This window comes from Cavia porcellus, unplaced genomic scaffold (genome assembly GCF_034190915.1).
Source record: "Cavia porcellus strain 051 isolate PalLab524CR breed Dunkin Hartley unplaced genomic scaffold, mCavPor4.1 scaffold_9, whole genome shotgun sequence".
NCBI lineage: Eukaryota > Metazoa > Chordata > Mammalia > Rodentia > Caviidae > Cavia > Cavia porcellus.
Window position 1 is genome coordinate 84,904,328 of NW_026947492.1, and position 21,743 is coordinate 84,926,070.

Genomic DNA, 21,743 nt, shown 5'->3' on the forward strand with positions numbered 1-21,743 from the left:
CTAAATATATAGTCTACCATTCAGCCACAATGGAGTTGTTCATTTATGACACACACAGCAAACGAACCTGAAGAAAAACCAGGGCACTGCCTGTCACTGAGTTAATGACGGAGAATCTGAGTCCCAGTCATCTTTCTTACCATGTCACACTAGGGCCACAGATGCATGGCCCACTCACCCTACTAATACAGGACATGGTCCTGGAGAGCTTTTGAAAGGATATTATTAAGTATCCCTTATATCTATGATGACACTAAGACAATAGTGAGGAATCTCATTGGATAGGCAGTGGTGCTCATAAAATCAATGGCTGTGTCTGTGTGTGCTGTTTTTGGTGTTTCTGTGTATCTCTGTCCTTATTAATTAAACATGTTACAGATGTGTGTGTGTGTACATATACATTTCTACCATTGCTATAAGTGGCACTGCTAGCCTTTCCACTACAATAAATGCAACTATGATTAAAACAAAGATCAAGGGAAGCAGGGGAAAGCAAAGGAAGAAAACATGGGTCACGCAGAAGAAAATCAGACAGAGGCTCCAAAAGCACAGGACGTGAGATATGAAATTTAAACATCATGACCACGAGCACAGTGCTCCTCACAGTTTACTAAGCAGACATTAACTTGCTGTCCAAGCAGTTCGGTGTCTAAGAAATGACACTGTCCCCTCGCACCATTTGCCTACACAGAAACTATCGGTTTCAAATGAATCAAAGCACAAGGAATACTCTCAAGAGGCCTGTCCTTTTCTAATGGCTTTGTCACTCTGAAAATGGACTTGAGTTTCAAAAGCAAGGCCATTTTTGTCGTAGGAGAGGAGGAGGCAGAAATGAAAGCGTGGGCAGTGGAAGCCCATTGTTAAGTAGACAGAGGCCGGATGACATCTTTGGTTCTTATGTTACCTGGGGATCAGTCAGTCTGGCAGGGTTCTGTATTTCAGCCAGTTTTCCACTGAAATAGGATTTCAAGAAGAGCCTGATCACTCCGAATCATACTGTCTCTCATTCCCAGACGGAGGAAGTGGACGGCGAAGAGGAAGAAAGTAAGAATGGATTCTTAGACCCCTATTCAGCTCACTGTGTGGGAACCAGCTCAGCACGAGGGAATACAAAGAAAAGGACTAAACCGGACCCCAGGATTTATCATAGCTGAATCGCCCTATTGGAACATCTAGGGAATACATTAAGATGAATGGCTCCACTGTGCTTCTTTGGTGATATCTTGATTAAAGAAGCTGGGTTGTTGTATTATCCACGGGAAAGGTCACCTGTTCTTCTTCCCCCCTCAGTATTCCCTTGAGTATCAAGCCAGAAAATGCGATGGAGCACTGAAAGTTGCAAATCTGGCAGTCATTCCTGAAGCTGCTTGCTGAACACCAGGTTCCTTCCCTTGCTTTCTCTTTTCTCCTTTCTTCTTTTTCCCTTTGCTTTCTTTAATCTTTCACATCACCATCACCTCTCTTTTCATGGTTGAAGCTATTTGTACACTCGATCAGTGTATCAGTATTGTGTACACAGAGGAATTCTGCAGACAATCTGTATTTTATACCCATATTTTGAAACACGTATCAGGGTACACCAAGTTAAACTCTCAGGTCTATGCACGCCTCGTATGTGGTGAGAGTTAAATGGCACCCTTTCTATATTAAACAAACGAAGCTCTGATTCAAGTCATTAGTGAGATTCAAATTACTTTTCTCTGTTCTACTGTCTCTGAAATAAGCCCTTCCATGAAAAACTATAACTTAAACAGAATGTGAACTATCCAGTTCAGTTTTCCCTAATATAGGATGAGGGAGACTGTCAGAGACTTCAATGCTCAAATATATTTGGAAAATTCCAGGTTAAACAAGAATCTTATTACTGAACTCAAAAGGGCCTCTGATGTGCCAAAGCGCATTTCCAAACTCCAGGGGGCAACTGAGGTGAGTTGTGTTTCTCGAGCTGACCTAACCATAGGATGCTTCACCCTGTGGAGTGTCTGTTGGTCATGGTGTTTGGTTATGCATTCCTGGAAAAATGCTGAAGACTTACAGGACATAGTATTCTGGATGGCAGTGGTAGAGAAATAGACTTTGCACATTTCTCACATTTAGTAAAACCCCTCACCTACACTAGAGATGATGTTCTCTCTTAAAGAGAGCGTAATGCTTTGTGCAGTGACCACCACTGTTTCCAGCTGGGAAAAGAGACCTTAGACCTGGGGGCAGTGACACAGTTACTGCCTTGTGATCTACAGAAAGCCTGCATCTCAGACAGCTTTGGCTGAATTACAGCATCGATAAAGCCTCCCACAAGTCCTTTGCATAGCTGTTTCACTACCTTCTGATCCTCTTTTTTTTCCCTCTTTTTTTTCTCCCCTAATCTAGGATAAAGGACGCGAGGCGAACTGGTAAAAGTGGGAGCCATTCGAGTGACAACTCCCTGGTTCACATAAGAGGCTTCAAGTGGAAGCATCTCTTTTCTCTGAAAAGCGTGAAGAGGCCTTAAAAGTGCATGCATTTCCAAAGTACATGACCAAACCAGCAAAAGACAGTGAGCTCTTTAAACCTTAATTACTTACACTGATAATGTAGACAACAAAGATGGCATTAAATAGATATAGATTAGCAAAATATGGTCTTTGTTTTTGAAAAATAGGACTTCACTTTGTTAGCAATATGTTTTTGTGCCCAATAAGATAAATAAAGAGCTCCTTTAATATATACAAAATTCTTAAAGTGACAAGGAGTAATCTGCAATTTGACCTGGATGAGGAATTCCAAGAAAAGCTTTATTCAGAAGCTAATGCAACCTGAATCTTGAAATATAAAAAGGTATTTCAAAGTAAATTTAAAAGCAGAAGTCAGAAGGATGGTAACAAAGTAATAATGTCTCTACCACAATGTGGGAAACCCTCTGTGGACTAAGGGCTGATGGGACATGTTGGTGGCCTTGGGTTTTAAAGAGGGCTGTGGGGGGCATCCCCTGAGAGACTTAATTGGATCTGAGTCCAGGGATTTTTGTAGAGAATTTCAAGCATCCAATGATCAACCATGTCAAAGGCCAAGAAGAACTGTCGAGATTTGAGGACTCAAAAAGTTATTTGATTCAGTGACTGGTTCCTGAGGAGGGAAACGGTGACACACAGGCTTCAGTGATGTGGAAGCCAGCTCCCAAGACTTTAAGAATGTGGCCAGAGGTAGAGCTGCGAGGAAAAGTACTTACAACAGGGGTAACAGGTGAGCAAATTCATTGATAAGGGAAAGACTAAAGGGACAGCTTCACCTATAGCAAGTATAAGGAAGGACAGGAAAACTTATTTTTTATTGATTCATAAATAATGTACCATTATCAGCTGTTGGTGCAATGTCATTTAATTTCTTTGCACAATGTGTGACTGATCCTTAAAAGGCCTTTAACATCATTTTGTGGCCTTTATATCCTGAAGGAACTTTCCAGTCAGCCAAAATAAATTAAATTAAAATAGTATTGGTGCTGCTACCCTGATGTTGGGCTAAGTTTAAGTTTGCTGTCTTCATCAGAAATGGGAGCTCTTAATTGTTTGGACTAACTGTTATGTGCCTGCTCACCTAAATCTGCAATGTAGTCATGGAGAAAAAGAAAAGATGCAAAGACGGAGACATTCTCCCTCTCTCTTTCTCCAAAATATCACATCCATCAGTCATTTCCCCACCTCTTTTCAGCTCAGATCTAGAGAAAGAAACCCCAGGTAGGGAGCAGCAGGCCTGATTCTCTGCCATCTCTGTAGAGCTGGCTCAGGGCTGCTGTTAGTCTCTTGGGTCTTTGCAGGAATGCAGAGCCTGCTTTGATCTAATGTCTCTGGCATTATCATTTCCTGTAAAATTGAATTGCAATCAAAAGTCCATAAATTAAAATGTCACATCAGCACCATCTCAGGCACTAATGATTTATCATCCTCACTAGTATTTTTACAGTTGCACTGAAAATATGAGTGTACATGGGAATGAGCATGCATATAATCAAACATGGTAATAATCATAATCAAACAGTGAAGAACAGACAACAGCAGGACTTTCAGAATTTTAATTTATCCTGTTTGCTGTTATACCTAGAGAGCGCTTATTGTGATGACAAGGGTATTATGAAAATATCCCGTAACTGTGACTCAAAGAGTTCCTTGGAGAAACCTCAGAGAGGTTGATAGAATTCTATTGGAATCTAAACTTCTCTAATCAACTTACACAACTTCTAAGATTCCATTTGTTCAACTAAGAAACCTGACTTTCAGACAGGAGAGCTCTGGGTAAAACAATGATAGACTGGCTGATAGAAGACAGTCAATAAAAAAACAGTTATCTTCTCTGTCAAATGTTTTACTTGCTTTTTTTTAACATCCATCAAGATTTTGGGCCTTTGGTTTCTTATCTATAAAAAAAAGGGGAATCCTGAACCAGTAACAGTGAAGCTTAAGTGTTCTCAAATAACATTTTTAAGTTGTTGACTTATTTTCCTAAAATTTTAGATACTACTCCACAGAATCAAGTAGCCTTTTATTACAAAAGATGGATTCAATTTTGAACTTCAAAATGAACTGTAAACCTACAAGCTTTGTCATGGGGGTTTCAAATCAATTTCAAGAAAACTGAAGAAAGATAAAATCAGATTGATAGGAAGTTGCACAGAATACGCTTTGTAGCTGGAAGAAAAGGAATTTCTGGTGAGGATTCTGACCAATTTTACTTACAGCATCATCCAGCAAGTTTCCTGTACTCTTTTTGCCAGGAGACTTTGATGACGGAGAAGGTGAGGGAGAAGGAGCAGAAAGCGTTTCTTCTTGTTCAATTTCTTTTTCCAATTTTATCAACCCAGGAGGCTCCACACCATACCTTTAAAATAGTATCAGGTCAATACGCATGCGTAACTCATCATGATGTGACCACACATTGCATTGGATTTTGAGCACCACTGGAGGAAACTGTTGCCTTCAAAATAATACTAACTATGTCAGGTAGTGAAAAAGTAAGATTTCAAATTAGCATCCTATAAACCAAAGAAAAACATATGCTTGCTTTGTGCATATACATGCATAGATGTGCACATGAATAGGACCACATGATAAAATAAAGTTTGAACGATTTAAGTCAATTCAATACATGAATGGGTCAACAACATGAATAATTGAGATATTTATCCTGAGTTTACACAGTGAGCAGCTTTGACAGTATTTGTACTGCAATTAAATTCCATTTTGAACACAAGTTTGTTAAGTATGGAGAAAAGTAGCACAATTCATAATACTTAGCTGTATAAACAGCCTAGATACCTGTGAACAGGCAAATGGAAGAAGAAAATATGAGATATAAATATAATGGGGTATTACTCAGCCATAAAGAAGAATGGAGTTGGGATCTGGAGGAAAATGGGTGGAATTGGAAATTGTATTAAAAACAAAAAACTAGCTGGGGACTGGGAAGAAGCAAGGACGGTAACCAGGAGGTGGGGAAGAGGCCCATAGGAGAGGAATGGAAAGAAAAGGTGGGGATGATTGGGGATGATTAGGATCCATGCCTCTGCCTGCTTCTCACAATAAACCCATCACTGTGTAATAACAGCAGTGTGAACAATCGTGATTCCTTAATTAAAAGTGATACAGGAATTGAAAAGAGACACGCACTTGCCCTCAGCTTTGTCTCGTTCCTAATCATATACTTCTTAAGATAAACTTAGAGCTAGGTTTTAGTTTCCCAGGCACGTTGACCAGCTGCACGCAGGCAGAGGAAGGCAAAGATGATTCTAGAACTGTGAATTGTGAATGACTTTTGGGGTCACCTCGTTATTCTCTTTCACTGTAACAGGTAAGAATATACTTTCCAAGAAGGCAAATAAATAGATAAGAGCAGAATAAGGACTTAAATTCAGAGGATTTTTCTGTTGTTGTTTGTTTTATTTCAGAGCTGGAGTCAATTTTCCTTGGCATTTTCCTCCAGTGACTTTATTAGAAAGGAGGAAACAGTCATTTGGAGATTAAAAATATGTTACAGATAATATACAAAACAAGCAGTCTGTACCTTTGACTGAATACTGTGTTAAAGCATTGTTAAATGTAAAATTTTAACTTTTGTTTTATTTGAATGGTTTGTTATTTTAATTGGCATCACTGAACACAAGCCTCATGCAAATGTCAATGAGGAAGCAGTACTCTTGGTGGTTTGTTCTTAGAGAGCGTCTTGATTCATTTAATTTCTGGGTTTTCTGATTCATTACTCCCTGATCCATAGTGAAATGAAAGGATCTGTATAATCTGAGTGTGTCTGAGTCAGCTTACCTTTTTCTTCTAGGGAGCAAGTTATACACTGGAATCGCTTCACAGGACTCCCACCCTGATTCATCTTTGCTTGTGATTAGAGCATTAACTCATCTAAGTCTAGAGCTCAACTTGGACCTTTTCAGTTATGAAAGTGATGTCCGATATTTATCTGATATTCTTTAATTTTGTTTTCTATTTTCCTCAGAATTTACATAGATGCCCTATGAGAACTGGTAAATTATATTAGAAGTCAGTAAAAAATAGCTCACGCTGGCATAGTTCAACTAAAAAAATCACCATTCTGGGGACAACTTCTGGCTTTTGGAGTAACTTTCACTCCATAATGAGAAGCCATTAGCTATGAAAACCAAGCCAGCATTGGTCATACGTCTAACCTTTTGCATGTATTAACAAAGTTTTGAGACATTCCTGGAAGCATGTGCTAGACTGAAAACTAATGGTAGTAGAGACCACTGTCTGTCTGTGGCATCTGCCATCAGTGCTAGCACATAGTAGGCACCTCACAGCTACTATATAAATTCTTCAAAGCTTCTTCATTATCATATAACCATGATATCAGGTTTCAAATGTGAACCCAATGTCATAGCTTTGGATTCCTAAATGCATATATCACTTTAATAAAACATATCACCTTTGAAAGTAAAAAAATGGTCTGCCAAGAAAAAAAAGCAATGGTTCTAAAAGACCGCTAGCCCTGTCCAAAACTAACGATTTTTAAAGAAAATATGTGAGTAATCATTAGTTATGCTAAACTCTATATAGCTCTTATCACCACAGATAAGAACCAATAGTGCTCCCATGAAGATACTGTCTGCTTATTATCCTGCTTTGATGTATACTTGAACTGATAAGATCACTAACCTACTTCTTAATTGGAGAAATGAATTAGGCTCTAAAGTCTATTTTCTATCAGGAAAGAATAGGTAAAAATACCCTTGAAATCTGTTGTAGCAGTGGAGAAAGAAAGGAGGAGGAAAGTTAGCAAAGTAACAGCTGCTGAAAATCTTCCACGCATCTGGTACTGCTGGGTGTTGTGACACACGCTATTTCTGAGCTTTAGTTGTATTTCAATTCAAAAAGCAAGTTCAAATTTCTGTATTTTAACAGCATCCCAAGAAATTACCATAGCATATAGTACATGCCCAATGTAGTATCTAACACATAGCACAACCCCTGAGACTGAACCCCTTTTCCAATCTCTCTACTTCTGTGGATTCTTAGTTCCATGAAGGTATAGAAGGTTGTTTTGCTTATATTCTTAAGAGAATAATGTAAACTTGGTAATGAGGCTCGAGCAATTTAACACACAATTCACAGCCAACCCACAGTCAGTCACCAGGGAAAATACTGTATTTGCAGGTTTACATTAAGCCAAGGGAAAATATGATTTCATTTGTAATTGTTGGTGGACACGAGCCACCTAAGTTGCACAAGTTTTAGCCTTTTTATGAAGTCAAATAATACTATGCATGCTCTTAATGTAACAACAGGCTTGATTCTGTGTCCAACACAAACAAAGCCGACTGGGTTTGAATAAAATCGGTACCAAAGTCACACATGGAAAATCTTTGCCTCTGGAGATTTTTCTTTATCTGGAAATGCTGAAAATTAGCTATGCCACTAAACATAGAAAAGCAACCCTAAGCCCCAAATCTCTGCTTATATTGGCTTTTGAATACTTCAAGCTGCCTCAGATATAGTTAGCCAGCCCCAAAATGCACACTTAAATACGATTCATTGGCTTCCTGTCTGTCTGGCGTTGTCAACAGGCTGTAAATCATGAAATTCCCCTAGGGTTGAAGACCCGCACCTGCAAGCCAAGTTAGCCACCAAATGAAACTGTTTTCTGTTCTCCAAAAAGGCTGTCACACTCTCCTGTCCATGATTAGCTCCGGACTTCATGTTTCTATTTTGTCTGCAAGGTTTTCACAAATTTATCTTGTCCATCCTGTTCCAACTACAAATCTTTAGTGCTATAGAAGGGAGGGTCTATTGTTCTCCAGCTGAGTAAAAGTTAAACTAATGATCCCAGAAAGGTTAAATCTATGTAAACAAACAAACAAAAATCTCATTCCTATGGACCTCAATCGTATAAAAATTAGGACAAATACACTGGGAAAGTATTTATTTTTGTGCCATTAAAAATAGTAAAGTGTTAGAGAAAGACTTTCTTGATTAACAACTTTCTGATGAAATTCTACGAATGGATTTCTCATGACTTTTGAGGCTGATCTGTATGATCCTCAAACTGGGGACCAAAGGATTTACACAACATACTTAATAGTCTTCAGTAGACTGCAGTTTTGAAACAAAGAAAAAATGTGGAATATATTTTATTAGTGTTCAAAGGACAAATTTTTGTAGACAATTGAATTTTGTGGACAAATTCTTTTTAAAGCAGGTATCAGTGTATAGATTCTCACAAATTCTCTTTTGCCCAATTTATCACCTATTTTGAAGCAATTTCAAGACACATTTATGTTTAGAAAAAATTTTGACCATGTGAGGTATATGAAATTCTTAGAAGTTAATTCAAATTCTTTAAAAAAGATGAATAATCAATAGTCTTGCTATAAGAATACTCTTCATTTAAATAATGCTTTTCTTCAATAGACCAGGGATTGAAACCAAAGATTAAAGGAAATGCTCACATAGGATTTTCTTTTCAGTCATCTGTTGTTCTCCAAATCAAAGTAGCACTCAAAAATCACAGTTTGACTGTCAGTTTGATGCTTGATTATGGCACCAAACTACTAAACAGAATTTTTCATTTTTTTATCAAAATAATCTCGAATCTGCAGTCAGCCTGTAAAACTATTTCTAGGAACTTTTTTTTTTCTGTTTCTGGAGATGAATGTCAAAATACTTTTATTAAAATTTGAGGTCTTACTGAGTTGCTTTTGCTGAGTATCTTATTTTTCATGAGACTGATACTTATTTACATTTTGAAACTGACATATTTCTGAAACTAGCAGAGATGCCACTCTCCAGTAATGATGGCTCTATTAGTTGAACTTAAAAATTTTACCAATGGGAATTAAAGTAAGTATTATGTCTCCCATCTTGCAGCTCAGAGAGTCACAAAACTCCTGGAAACCAGTTCTGAAGCCATGTTGATGTGTTTAAGATGATATTCATGAAATGTGGAGAAATAAATACTGAGAGCAAAATACAAGAAAGCATCCAATATCAGTGGTTAAAAAACACAATTCTCATAAAATTTCACTGAGGACTTTTTTTAAACATCAAAACTCATCTGTTCTATTTATAAATTAATATTGTGATTCTTGAGAGCTCTTCCAAATCCCATCTAGTTTTCACTGTTTTAATTTATTCAGCAGTGTAATACTCTGTAGAGGAGCTTGGGGAGGGTGAAGCAAACCTACAAGCATATGGACACAGATACATCCAAGGCGAAATTTAGAAGTAACATTACAACTGTGGTTGGTGGCTGGACTGGAACTCAGGACCTTGTGCTTGTTAGGCAGACACTGTGCCACTGAGCTATATCCCCTGCCCCAACTACTGGGCTTTAACACAAGAGTTTCTTAGTGAAATTTGATTTTATTGAGCTCTTGTTTGTAAAGTACAATTGAAATTTCATCAAATAAAAAAAAAAACCTTGAAATATATTCAGAGAGAAACTTACACAGGCAATGAATTCTACTTCAGTGCTCAGGCCATCTCACTGATTTTCAATTATCCAGCCTCATGCTGTCCACAGTAAAAAAGTAACACCTTGACTAAGATAACAACTTATTTTCTTTTCTCATTGAAAAGTAGGCAATACTTCTTCACACTCAAATGCGTGAGGAAGATAAAAAGCAAACATCACGAAATAAATGTGGAATGTAAGGGTTCTCTTGGCCTTTACTTAATCCCACCATCATATCGGTACTTTTTTATGACATGTTCTTTTTTTCATGGCCACAAAATGTGGTCAGACATGGGGTAGCCTGGAATAGTGACAATTTTCAAGTTTTTCATGATGAAGAGAATTCTGCAGATGGTATTTCATCTTACAACTGACAAGCCCAGTGGAATTCCTCTCCATTCCTTTTAATTTGCTTTATCTCTTACAGCAAAGGACAATTGAAGCCCAAGTCGGAAGCAACATGATTATGAAAGACGTTTCTCCTTCTGTTGATTAACCTGATTTCCCCTTTGATTTCTCAGCCATCATTGAAAGTTTTCCTCCCTCAGCAGAGTTTGCGTAATAAAATGTATAGTTACCAAATAAAATTATGCCTAGGAGGCAGGCAAATAATTAAGAAGTAAATGATTGGGAAATGACAAATTCCAAGTGAATCAGGAGACAGCCCAACTCTCTCCGTTTACCTTGAAACCTTCAGAAAGGCTTTGCTTAGTTGATCACCTACTGCAGTGAATGAAGCAGCAGCTATGCTTAGCTCAGGGCCTAATCACAGCAGACAACACTCAGAAGGTCCTAGGCTACTCCACACTTCTGCTTCTCTCATGGGAGCCTTTCAGGTGCAGTAGCTTACCCGCTGCGATCTGCCTTTGTGCCTGCTCCTCCCTGCTAACTTTCTTTTTCTTAGGGGAGAGCTTCCATTCCAGGTCCTCGGTTCTGCTGACTCAGTCTGTTCTTCCTGGAGGCCCAAAGCCCTAAGGGCTGGGGCAGAGGGCTGGGGCAGGGCCTGGGAGCAGCAGAACCTTGTCCTGCTCTAGCACAGAACTCAAGCATGGGACAGTGCTGAGGACAACAGTGCCCTAGGCAGCAGCAGGGACCAGGAGCTGGAGCTGTGATTCTCTCTGAGGCCGACACCGTGATGACTTTGTGGTACGGTGGGGAAATCCCCAAATACCACACAGTAGGTTTATATCTATTCCATGTTGATAATTTTCAGCAATATTTAATATGAACTAAAAAATACTAAAGCAGTGTCTCTCAGTTCAATCTCTGGGGTAAAATGAAATTTACATTTGACATACAGTTCACTAAAATTATAATGACAATAATAATTTAAAGAATTGGAAATTGCTCCTCAGTACAGGTTCTAATTTTCTATTGGATCGTGAGAGGAAAAATGGTCAGTGCATTGACAGTTGGCTTTCTAAGTATGCAGTAATTTTTTCACATCCATTCATTGTACTTTTCCTGTGATTTTCTACATTAATTCCCAGTTTAAGAACACATTACTACTGCTGTCTTACTGCATTATCCTGGTTCATCTGAGGATGGTAAGATATCAGTCAGAAAGCCCCTAATTAATTCTGAATTTTTATTCCGGATCAAGAGCTTCTCAAATATTTATATATTTATTTCTTACTCTTTGGTTTTCATAGAACTACCAGTCGCCCTGTCTATTGTTTTATGAAATAATAAGTGGGAACACATGAAACCAAAACAAGTTCCCTGAGCTATAAGGTCGCTTTCACTATTAATTTAGCTAAAATTATTTTTGTTTTTCTTCTTCTAGGAAAAAAAAGTTTTCACATATGTTTCTATGTAAGACTTCCTTTAAGAAAAATAGAATAATTTTAAAACCATCTCTTCATTTAGAAGTAGAAACTAAAAGTCTGAGGGGTGAGGTGTTCCATGCAGGATTTGAGGAAAAGGAAGTTGAAAATTATTAAATAAACAGAAAGCAAGGGTGTGAAGGAAGAAGAAGGCAGAGAGGGTGGAAATAGACTTAAAGAGAGTCAGAAAATTGTATGTACAAAATCCACTTTCATACCCTCTAGGAAAACGTTTAAAGGGAAATGAGATTGATTAAAAGCTATTAGCATCTGCTTAGATATAGTGCTTTGACAAGATCATGATGCTAAAAACATCCCTAACACACTTGTAGTTTGAATAACTGCCTCCACGATGTTCATAGCAATCATATTTAAATAAGAAGCTCCTCAGCATCCAAGTTAAATGGCAGTCAAGTAAAGCCATTCACCTTCTCACTTGCTTGGAAACAGAGATGAGATATTTCTTGACCCAGCAGCAGTAGCTTCACCTACCTGGCTGCAATCCGGCCCAGTTCCAGCAAACAGAGACACACTTCTCTTGGTTGCTTGTGGAGGACTGGAAGACAAGAAAGATGTGAATAAACACCTTTACAACAGAAAGGGCTGCGAGGTGGCTTGGGGATCACCCTTCACCCCAGTTCCTCACTGTTCCAGTACCAGACCTAGTTTGCCTTCTGATATTAATCCAAGGCCCACCCTACTCCCCAGTAAGCTGAGCTGTACCGAAGGAATTATGTAGATATAGGAACCCTGCCTACCATCCTTCCCCAAAGCTACTAGGCTCATAAATTCTCCCCATAATTTTCATCCTGAAAATACTTTCTTTAATTAGCTCAAGTCAATATTGGTTACATATGGAGTTGTAATCATGACATCAATGATTACTTTAAAACACACAACACACGCAAGACAATGGAACAAACATTGGACTTTTAAATATCTCAGGTCTGTACTTCCCTGGCAATTTTAGCAGAAATAATGCAATGAATCAGAATAGACCACAGTTCTTTGGGTGCTATGGTTAGTGAGACCCTGAAATTAGATGTCTTCTTCTCTTAATCGAATCTAATGGAATAGTACTTTAAAGTCAGTTTCACCTGGATGCATTCTGCCAACACTTGACAGGGTACCATCAGCTACCTCTTTCCATCAAATCAGTGAGTCAGAGGACTTCTTTGAATTTCTATTCCAATATATTTGATTTGATTATTTGTTAATCTGCTTTACCAACAGCTCTGGATACACAAATGAATGATGACAAATCATACCTGCATTTGCTGGTCTACCAGAAGAGCTCAGTCTGTTCTGACACTACTTTCTTTTGCATTCAAGGTTATTTTTAAATGTTAATACATCTATCATCAAGTAAAACAAAAAAGGTGTTGGAAAGATTCTGCATTAAGAACAACCTTTAGATAGGTTTATAGTTACTAATATAAGTCTTGCTTGGTGATAAACTTTAACAATATTGCTTTAATTGTTAAACAATTTTATAATAATCCAATTTTCTAGTATCAGGCTATTAATATAGACATTCTAATTCCTTCTCTCCACATATTATGGTAACAGCCTAATGTGGTCCACTGGCATCATAACGGGATTTGTTGGGGATATGTAGGAATAGGAAGAAATATTTTCCTTGACTTTAAATAGGTATACAAATTAATTATTATTTTGTAAACATCACTTCTAATTCTTTTTAATTACAGCTTCATGCTATCAACAATGTTCATTTTAAAATATTATGTAGTTTCTCTTATAGAAGAAATCCAAATTATACATAAAGAACAAAATAAAAGATAGCTAATAGGAATTAGGTCTTTCTCAAGTGAAAAGAGGACAAGAAATTGAGGAAGAGGGGAAAAGAGGGAAAGGAGGTGAGAAAGGACTGAAGGATTAAAATGTGCTAAGTACATTATCAAACCCACACAAAGAATGCAAACGTGTACTGTGAATTACAGAATACTTCTGTTCTTGATAATTTTAGACATTTTAGATTCAGTATCTAGTGAATTTTGACAAAATTCTACAAAGAAAAGTCTTGAGTGGAAAGCAATTTCAATCAAATTGGCTTCCCATGAAGATACTGACTTCTTTCAGCCCAAATGTGCCAGCTGGCTGTGGATAGGATAGAAAGACATCAACTTCAGCAGTCTTGACAGATTTAATCAACAGGAGTGCCAGGTAACTCACAGGCTGTACTATCACAGAATACCAATTTTAAACCCAAAATAATAACAAACATCACGAAACAGAAGTAAACAGAAGGAAATCAATACTTCTGTCTAGATGATCAATTTCTTTGGATTCAGGCTTTTTAAAAATCATGTTCCTGGTACAAAGTAACAAAAAGAAGTTTTGTGTGAGAGAAAGAACTACATAAAAGCTGAGAGAAAGACTCTTACTGCCCTGTTAAGAGCTTCATCCCAAATAAAAACTGTGTGAAGCAGGTAGATAACCATTTCATGCACATCGCTGAAACGTGTCAAAATAAGAAAACTACTAATGCACTGATCAAATGATATCAATGTGCATTATTAAGTATAAATAAATACCTGACACAACTATAATGACTTTTAAACCAATTATGTATTCTGAGGACTATAGAAGTATTAGTATAAAAATAGGATATATTTTATGGAAAATCATATTTGTTCCAAAGAAAAAGGATAATGTAAGCCATATAAGAAAGACAATTTGATACGGAGGGTATATCTGTTTGTATCCTCATTTATTAAAGCATTTTGCATGCCAAAATTCCAGTATTGATTCCAGATGGACTCATTAGAAAATCCGTTTGGCAAACTGAGAAGTAACTACATGATTCAACAGAACCAGCCTGTAGAATTCAACACAGATAAACCTCTTCCCCAGCATCTTTTCAGGACAGTGCTGACAGAATGACAGAGTTTTACTAACAAGTTCTCTTAGAATTACTTTTTAATAAAGCAATAACATTGCTTCAAAATGTAATACTGCCTTGCTTGTTAATGGCTTCTAACTATTAAGTATACTATGCTTGGTTTAAAATTGCCAAAAGCTTAGGGACCCATGATGTGTAAACAATAGATAAGATCATCACAGATGTGCAGAATCCTGGAGTGCGGTAATTCCTTGGTTACTGCCACACCTCGTAAAAGCACAGATGACCACAATCAGATGGTGGTGGTAACGCTTAGGACAGACCATACTCAGACTAAAGAAAGACTGAGATTATCTCTAGCTGCTTTAAAAATGGTGAGGGCTTATTATGTAGATATTTGTTGAATGTCAATGCAATCCTCAGCATATTGCTATGAAATTAAATTCAAAAGACTTTAAGCTACTACAGGTGGGTATATGATACCTAAGAATGGACTTTGACTTTTGCACTAAAGCAAATTCTAAATTGAGCTGAATAGTTGGAAAGTGTTGCAGTAATAGGACACAAATTACCCAGATCCCAGAGTGAATGTGAGCTCTTTCCTCTTCGTATCATTTTAAGAAGTTGTTCCATAAAAATTTCACTTTTCCAAGGAAAAACAATATTTCCTAGTTCAAAATATTTCCTGTGATGATCAAACAAAATCTTAACAATGTAGAAGTGCAGGAGGGATCCATTCATACTGTCATTCCTCTGGGAAAAAAAATCTCTTCAAACAGCCTCTCGTCAATAGCAATGATTATGCAAAAGGTTTTTAATACTGCATGCTGTTTTTTTTTTTTTTTTTTTAATAATCAAAATCAAGTCACAGCATAGTACAATGCAGAAGTCTTCTGGGAAAAGTCAGGCAGACCCCCATTCAAAAATATGTGGCGAGAGACTCAATCTCATAACCTAGATTCTATAAAAATCTCAGGGGGATCAAATGTCAACTGGAACACTGCTGCTAGTGCCAGCAACAGAAAATGAGGCTCTCAGCTAAGGCAGGGGATAGAGTTTCAATGTCATAGAATCTGCAAGGATTAAAATGCACCGGGCCATGAATGTATAGTCTAGCAAAGTATGTTAAGTTTCAACAGATGGGGAAGCGACAAAACCATGAAATATTTGTTGTCCATTTGTCTTCTATATAACTAGAGACTACAATATTTATGGTAATTTTGAAGGAAACTGCTTTTAGTTTTTTCCCTTGGAAGGAATGTGAAAAGACATTGTTGAATTACAAAAAATGTCATAAATTAATGACTTCAAATCTTAGTGTAGAGAAGAGGCTCTAATCTAGGAGAGTTTCCGGGCCGAAATAGTTGCCAACTGGAACTCCAGAATGACTGCAGATTCCACTCAAGGTTGCCTAAATTAATGATCTGTGAACAGGTGTCACACCTTCTATTTGCTTTTGTCAGTAAAGTAGCTATGCTATTAAGAGCACTTGCAAAACATTAACTAGTGAATGTTGCTCCCTCCACAAGAAAGAAAGGTTCAAGAAGTAGCAGCATGGATATCAAAGGATAGCTCATTAGGAATATAAATTATTGGGAACCAGCCAGCAGTACTGATTAGTACCTGCACTTAAACATGCTTTCAGTGTGCCGAGCATGCACATTGAAGTTTGATAAGCAAGCATATGCTAGTCATTTGTCACAGGAAGCGTCACCCTTACCTATTTTGCTAGAAATATTTAAATGTGCCGTGTTGCACGAACCCTGTTGTAGAATCCTGAGTGATGGCGGTTGGTGGTAGGTGAGTGGAAAGGAAATAACTCATACAGGGAATCATTTCTGTCCTGTCAGTATGTCTCTGCACCAAAGATGCTGGCCCCCAAGGTGCTCTGCCACCAAGATGGCCACCAAGTGCTCTGCCACATGGACAAAAACAGCAGAAAAATCCCTAAGTTGGAAGTGTAGGTGGTAACTAGGCAAAGCAATCAGGAACCACAAAACCCCGCTGAAGAAGCTGTGTCCCTTGAAATCAAAATAGAAGGAAAAGAAGCTGATCTGAAGCTAAACAGAAGGTAAAAGGAAACAAGGAAGAATTATACAAATTCATGAATGCTGAGTATCTAAATTCTTCCAAACTCAACAGAATAATTTAAAATGGAATGAGGCATCCCTATAACTCCTATAAAGGAGGTGTGCCCATTCCTAATCTCAGCAACGGGAGGTCCACAGAGTGCACTGTGTGTAGTTATCTGCTCTTTGCTCCAATTTGAGAAGTGGCCTGGGGCAAAGGCTTCTCTTTCACCCTCCCTCAGCTCCCAAGTTCAATTAACATGTTAACTGCTATCACTCAGAACTGTCCTCAGAGGTAAATCCTTTCTAAGTTGATTTTCTTTTTTTTTTTTTTTTTGTTTTTGTTGAAATCCTACCACCATTTAACTCAAAGTGTCAATTTCCATCACAGGAGGGCGTAACTTGGGACATCACACCCTGGTCTGGATTCAAATCTCAGCTAGGTAGCATGGAACACACAATAGCACTGAGAAAATGATTTCACTCTCCAGGTCTCAGCTCCTCTGTAAGAGGACGGCTGCTGGTAGCTGACAGACAGTTACCCAGGGGGGCTGCTAAACTGCTCTCTGCTGAGCTTGGACCTCTTGCCCACAAGCCTTGGTATAGTGAAAGCAGAATCCTAGAAACGCGTCCTCGTTCAGCCCTGGTGCTGAGGGGTCCTGTGTGAAGCTGTCACTCAAGGGAGACCCTGAGTTTTCTCCCTCAGACTCACTATTATTTTATCTTATATTTACTCTGGCCGGAGAGGAAAGGCCAGATGGGAAAGGAGCTCAAAATTAAAGTGTCAACTGAAATGCTAATAAAATATTTCTCAGAACAAAAAGATATTTACAAAAACACGCAAAAATAAAATCTCAAAGAAAATGAGCCTAGGAAAGAAATGAAATAAATATAAATAATCTAGAATTTTGGTGGCACAGAATTGTTATCACACACTGATAAGAATGTTTATTTTTTCCAATAGAAATACTCCTATAGTCCTCCATATTGACAAGAACAGATACAACAAGAGGTGATTTAGGAAAAACGAGAAGGCAGACATAGATTCTTTTTCTGATGCAAACAGTGACTTTCAATTTTAGAATGGAAAGTGTCAATTTTTAAAACTTCATGCACAATCTGTTTCAATTTTGTGCAGCAACATAAATTCCATGCTACAGACAGTGCTTGCCTCTAGCAGTGTGCTAACCAGTGTCCTATGGAACAAAGGACTTTGTAAAAGTGATCACCGGGCCAGTGCATCAAAAAAAGACAGCAGACACGTGAAAGTCACATTCAAACAAATCACACACATTTGCATGCTACACAGCAGAGAGCAAACCCTTTTCTTGCTGAGCAGAGTCTTTCTCAGAGAAATAGGTGAAGGATAGTCACAGGCTTCCAAATCCTATAAGCATCCAACAACATCATGATATTGACACAGTTACAGCAAACAGAATAGCATTTCCCTCCCCATTGCTCTCCGTGCCACCTCCCAGAGGTCAGCATGGGCACAGATCAGGAAAAATAAAGAAGCACCTGGAAAAAATCAACTAGACAATTGATGTATTGGTGTGCAAATGTAAATTACATATAAATCTCATAAAAATGGTCTATAGGTTAAAATATTAGAAAAAAGAACATGTGTGTCTATTTTATACCTTAATTTAAAAGTATTCTTAAAATGACAATGTTATAAGTTTCTGATCTTAAAAGCAGTAAAACTGAGCCATTTTATATATGCCCCAGAAAGGTGGTTACATATTTAAATTAATATTTTAAAATGTTAAATTTATGTCAGGAAGATTACAAATCAGTATAACCTAGTATCTTTCACATGTAACAAAAACTAAAAATAGAAATGCTTTCCCACCAAGTGCCTTCTAAACATTTCCATTTTTTACTTCACAACTAAAAGTCTGTGTTTCAAAACAATTATTTGGAGATTATTTTGTTTTTAGAATGATAAATTATCTACTTTTAAACTCAAGAAAATATGAATGATAATTTTAATGTATCATACAATCTTAAATATTTTAGGGTCCTCTAATGTAACCAAATATTAGTCTTTATTAAGAATGATTTAAAAGAAGGAGATTGATTTGAATTTCAGCATGGTCTGAATGATAGGGGTCATGATGACTAACACCTCTAGCATATGCCATAGAATTAGAAGATGCTCCACAGAATATGCAAAATCTGTTACTTTCTCAGTGTGAAAATATATTGTCAATAAACATGTCAGTAAAGAATTACCTATATAAATTGAGCTAATAACATCTTAATATAAGTTAACTGTTCGTGTTTCAGACTACACTCCATAACTCTTTGCTTCCTAAAGTTTTCCAATAGACAAATGAAAAAAATGTCACTTACAACAGATTCAGTTTATTTTCCTTTTAAAACTGAATACAGATTTTTATTTTCAATTACTAGATATAAAAGTATGATCTCATGTTCCCAGTACATCCTGTTTTTCTCAAGATTGCATTTCAGTGGTTTCAAGAATACTATTTCTGGTTGGTATCTATGGATCACTGTAGTTTGTTTAAGCTCCCACCCAAGAGAAACTGTGTGGGTTTGTGTGTGTGTGTGTGTGTGTGTGTGTGTGTGTGTGTGTGTGTGTGTTTCAATGGACATTCTGGCACCTGTTTCTTCTAGTGTCCTTGAGATGAGCTTTTAGAAATAGTACATGAGCATTTCTGAGGAACTTAATGTACAATGTCAAATAACCCTTTAAAGCAAGACTACCAAGCACCACTTTTGTTTGGCAGTACAGGCACAGAAGACATAGTTCTCTTCTCTATTTGCCAACACTTTATAAAAGTAATGGTTTTATTTTGCTAATTTTTCAAAGTCTTTATTTATACTGGCAGGTAGTGAAATTGCCCAATGTCTTGACACTTTAGTTGGATTTTCATCTTTTATAACCAGGCTCTTCATGACTTTTGATAAAGGTTCAATTACCTCATTTATTTGGATATGGTTAATTTAGGAGTTAAGGACTGACATTTCATGGAGTAAGAAATACCTCTCAAAAAATGTCACACAAGATTCATTTCAGATAAAGACCTGGATGCAACCGTAGGTGGCACCGTGGGTTATCTGCCAAGAGTCAACAGGACAGGAGGCAGGGGACAGGTGAGCTGTGCACAGCCCATTCATCCCCATCTCACCTTGCTCTACTCTGAGGGGTTTCTTGTCATTAGCTGTTTTGGAAAGAAAATAGGTCGGAGTAAGTTGTGACTCAAGATCCTCTGACACGCAATTGTGCAGAAAAGCATGGCTCCTGAGGGTAGAATATCAACTGCCACAGAGATAAGGATGCTTTATGCAGGCAAAGACTTTGAACTGCAAAAACACAGCAGCCTCTTCACACACACTCAGGGCAGCGATCTCTTTATCTTTCAGACACACTTTCCCCTTTCATCGGGGCATCTTTTCACTCTATGCTCTGCTAAAAACAGGCACACACAAAGGGTGCTCTTCAGCCCGTGGGCCACTGAAATGAAATCTTGAGGTAGGAAGAAAAAGGAAAAAAAAAAGAAAGCCCTTGCCCTAAATTCGCTTTCAGAAGTGAAGTGTGAAAAGACCTCAAGCAGAGCACACAGCGTTACTGTGGCAGGAAAGTCAATGCAGTGAGGGCAGAGTCCAAGGCCAGCAGCTCCATCCCGCCCTCAGCCACCGTGAATAGGGAGAATCATCCACGGGGAAAGGCTTCCACTTGAGGAAATGGAATTTCTCCTTGTCTTTTCTCTGGATTACCCTGCGCACACAGGGGCACAGGTGTGTCCTCTTTGTGTCTCATCCTAAAGCCAGTGTCACAATAGTCGCCTCTTTCTCTCTGTCCCTAAAGCCTGGTCACCTCGTGTCCTATCTCAGGTTTATCCTGTAATGAGGCAGCATACTGAAAGAAGATTAAAGAGGTTTCTTTTTTAAATTTTAAAAACCTTGAACATTTGTTTTCCACAAGCTTCCTTGGATATTTAAATGCATCTTAATTGCATAGTAAGAGCCCAGTTTAGGGGCCAGGGATACAGCTCAGGGGTACAGTGCCTGCCTGGCAAGTGCAAAATCATAAGTTCAATTCCTGGTACCAGGTTAAAAAAAATTTAACAAATCTAGATTTTTTTTTCTTAAAAAAGCTTACTTTAGAAGGTAACTAAAAATCAAATAATTTTAATAAGCATTTAATAGCTTTATGTATAAATTATCATGGACTTTTTATAGTGGCAGCTTATTTTTATAACAGTGAATTAAGTGAGAATCTCAAAATTCTTGACCTAATTATTTATATTAAAAATTATACATTCATGTACCAAATAATCACATAAATCGTTTTAGGTTTCACAGTTTGAGGGTAAATGTATTACTTATTACTTGAATTGGGTTTGTAAATCATCAGGGGAATTAATGTGAATAAATGTAGGACCTTGAGCTAGAGCGATATTTCTAGTAGAGAAAATTTACTTCTTCCTGGATTAGATTCTTCCTGGATTCTCTCTGAAAGTTGCATTAGTTCAAGTAACACAGTAACTGGCGGATTGTGAGAAAATCGAGCTCTTCGTAACACTTGGCTTGTAACGGTTTATGAAAAATGCTTCCTTAATGAAAAGTTGTACAATGAACCAACTAATAACATATTAATAATGAAGTTTCCCTCATGTGACAGTTTTTTGGCAACACAAGGGCACTCCAGAATTTTAAGCCATGACATAAATTTTCCACGCCTCCAGATTTCGTGTATAGAATGTCTGCTTTGTGACTAAGACTTTGTTACAAAAAAAATGTGTGTATTTGTGTGTGTGTGTGTTTGTGCATATGAGTGTGTGTTTAAGAGATCTCTCCAGGGTTTTGATTGCAAATAATTACTTTACACTCCTGTCCATAATTCCCCCCTTATACCATTTGCTACAAATCAGAAAGCTAAAATCTATTTGAAAAATTATCACTAGTCTAACAAAAGTGAGGTAGCACACACATCTTCTACCAAATTCCTTTTACTTTGACACAAGGACAAGGTAATCAGCAAAGTCTCTTCTCTCACATCCAAGGTGC

At 37.6% G+C, this 21,743-nt stretch overlaps 1 protein-coding gene across 4 annotated transcripts in view; it reads right to left on the reverse strand.

The window, feature by feature from the left end:
- Positions 1 to 21,743, reverse strand: part of Gas2 (growth arrest specific 2) — a 123,825-nt gene that overhangs the window by 51,727 nt on the left and 50,355 nt on the right. For all 4 annotated transcript variants that reach the window (XM_063256773.1, XM_023562969.2, XM_013147276.3 and 1 more), the window contains 2 exons: positions 12,267 to 12,330; positions 4,710 to 4,851 (listed from right to left, as the gene is read on the reverse strand). In XM_063256773.1, coding sequence (XP_063112843.1) covers positions 4,710 to 4,851; positions 12,267 to 12,330 — 206 coding nt within the window. The remainder of the gene's footprint in view (positions 1 to 4,709; positions 4,852 to 12,266; positions 12,331 to 21,743) is intronic.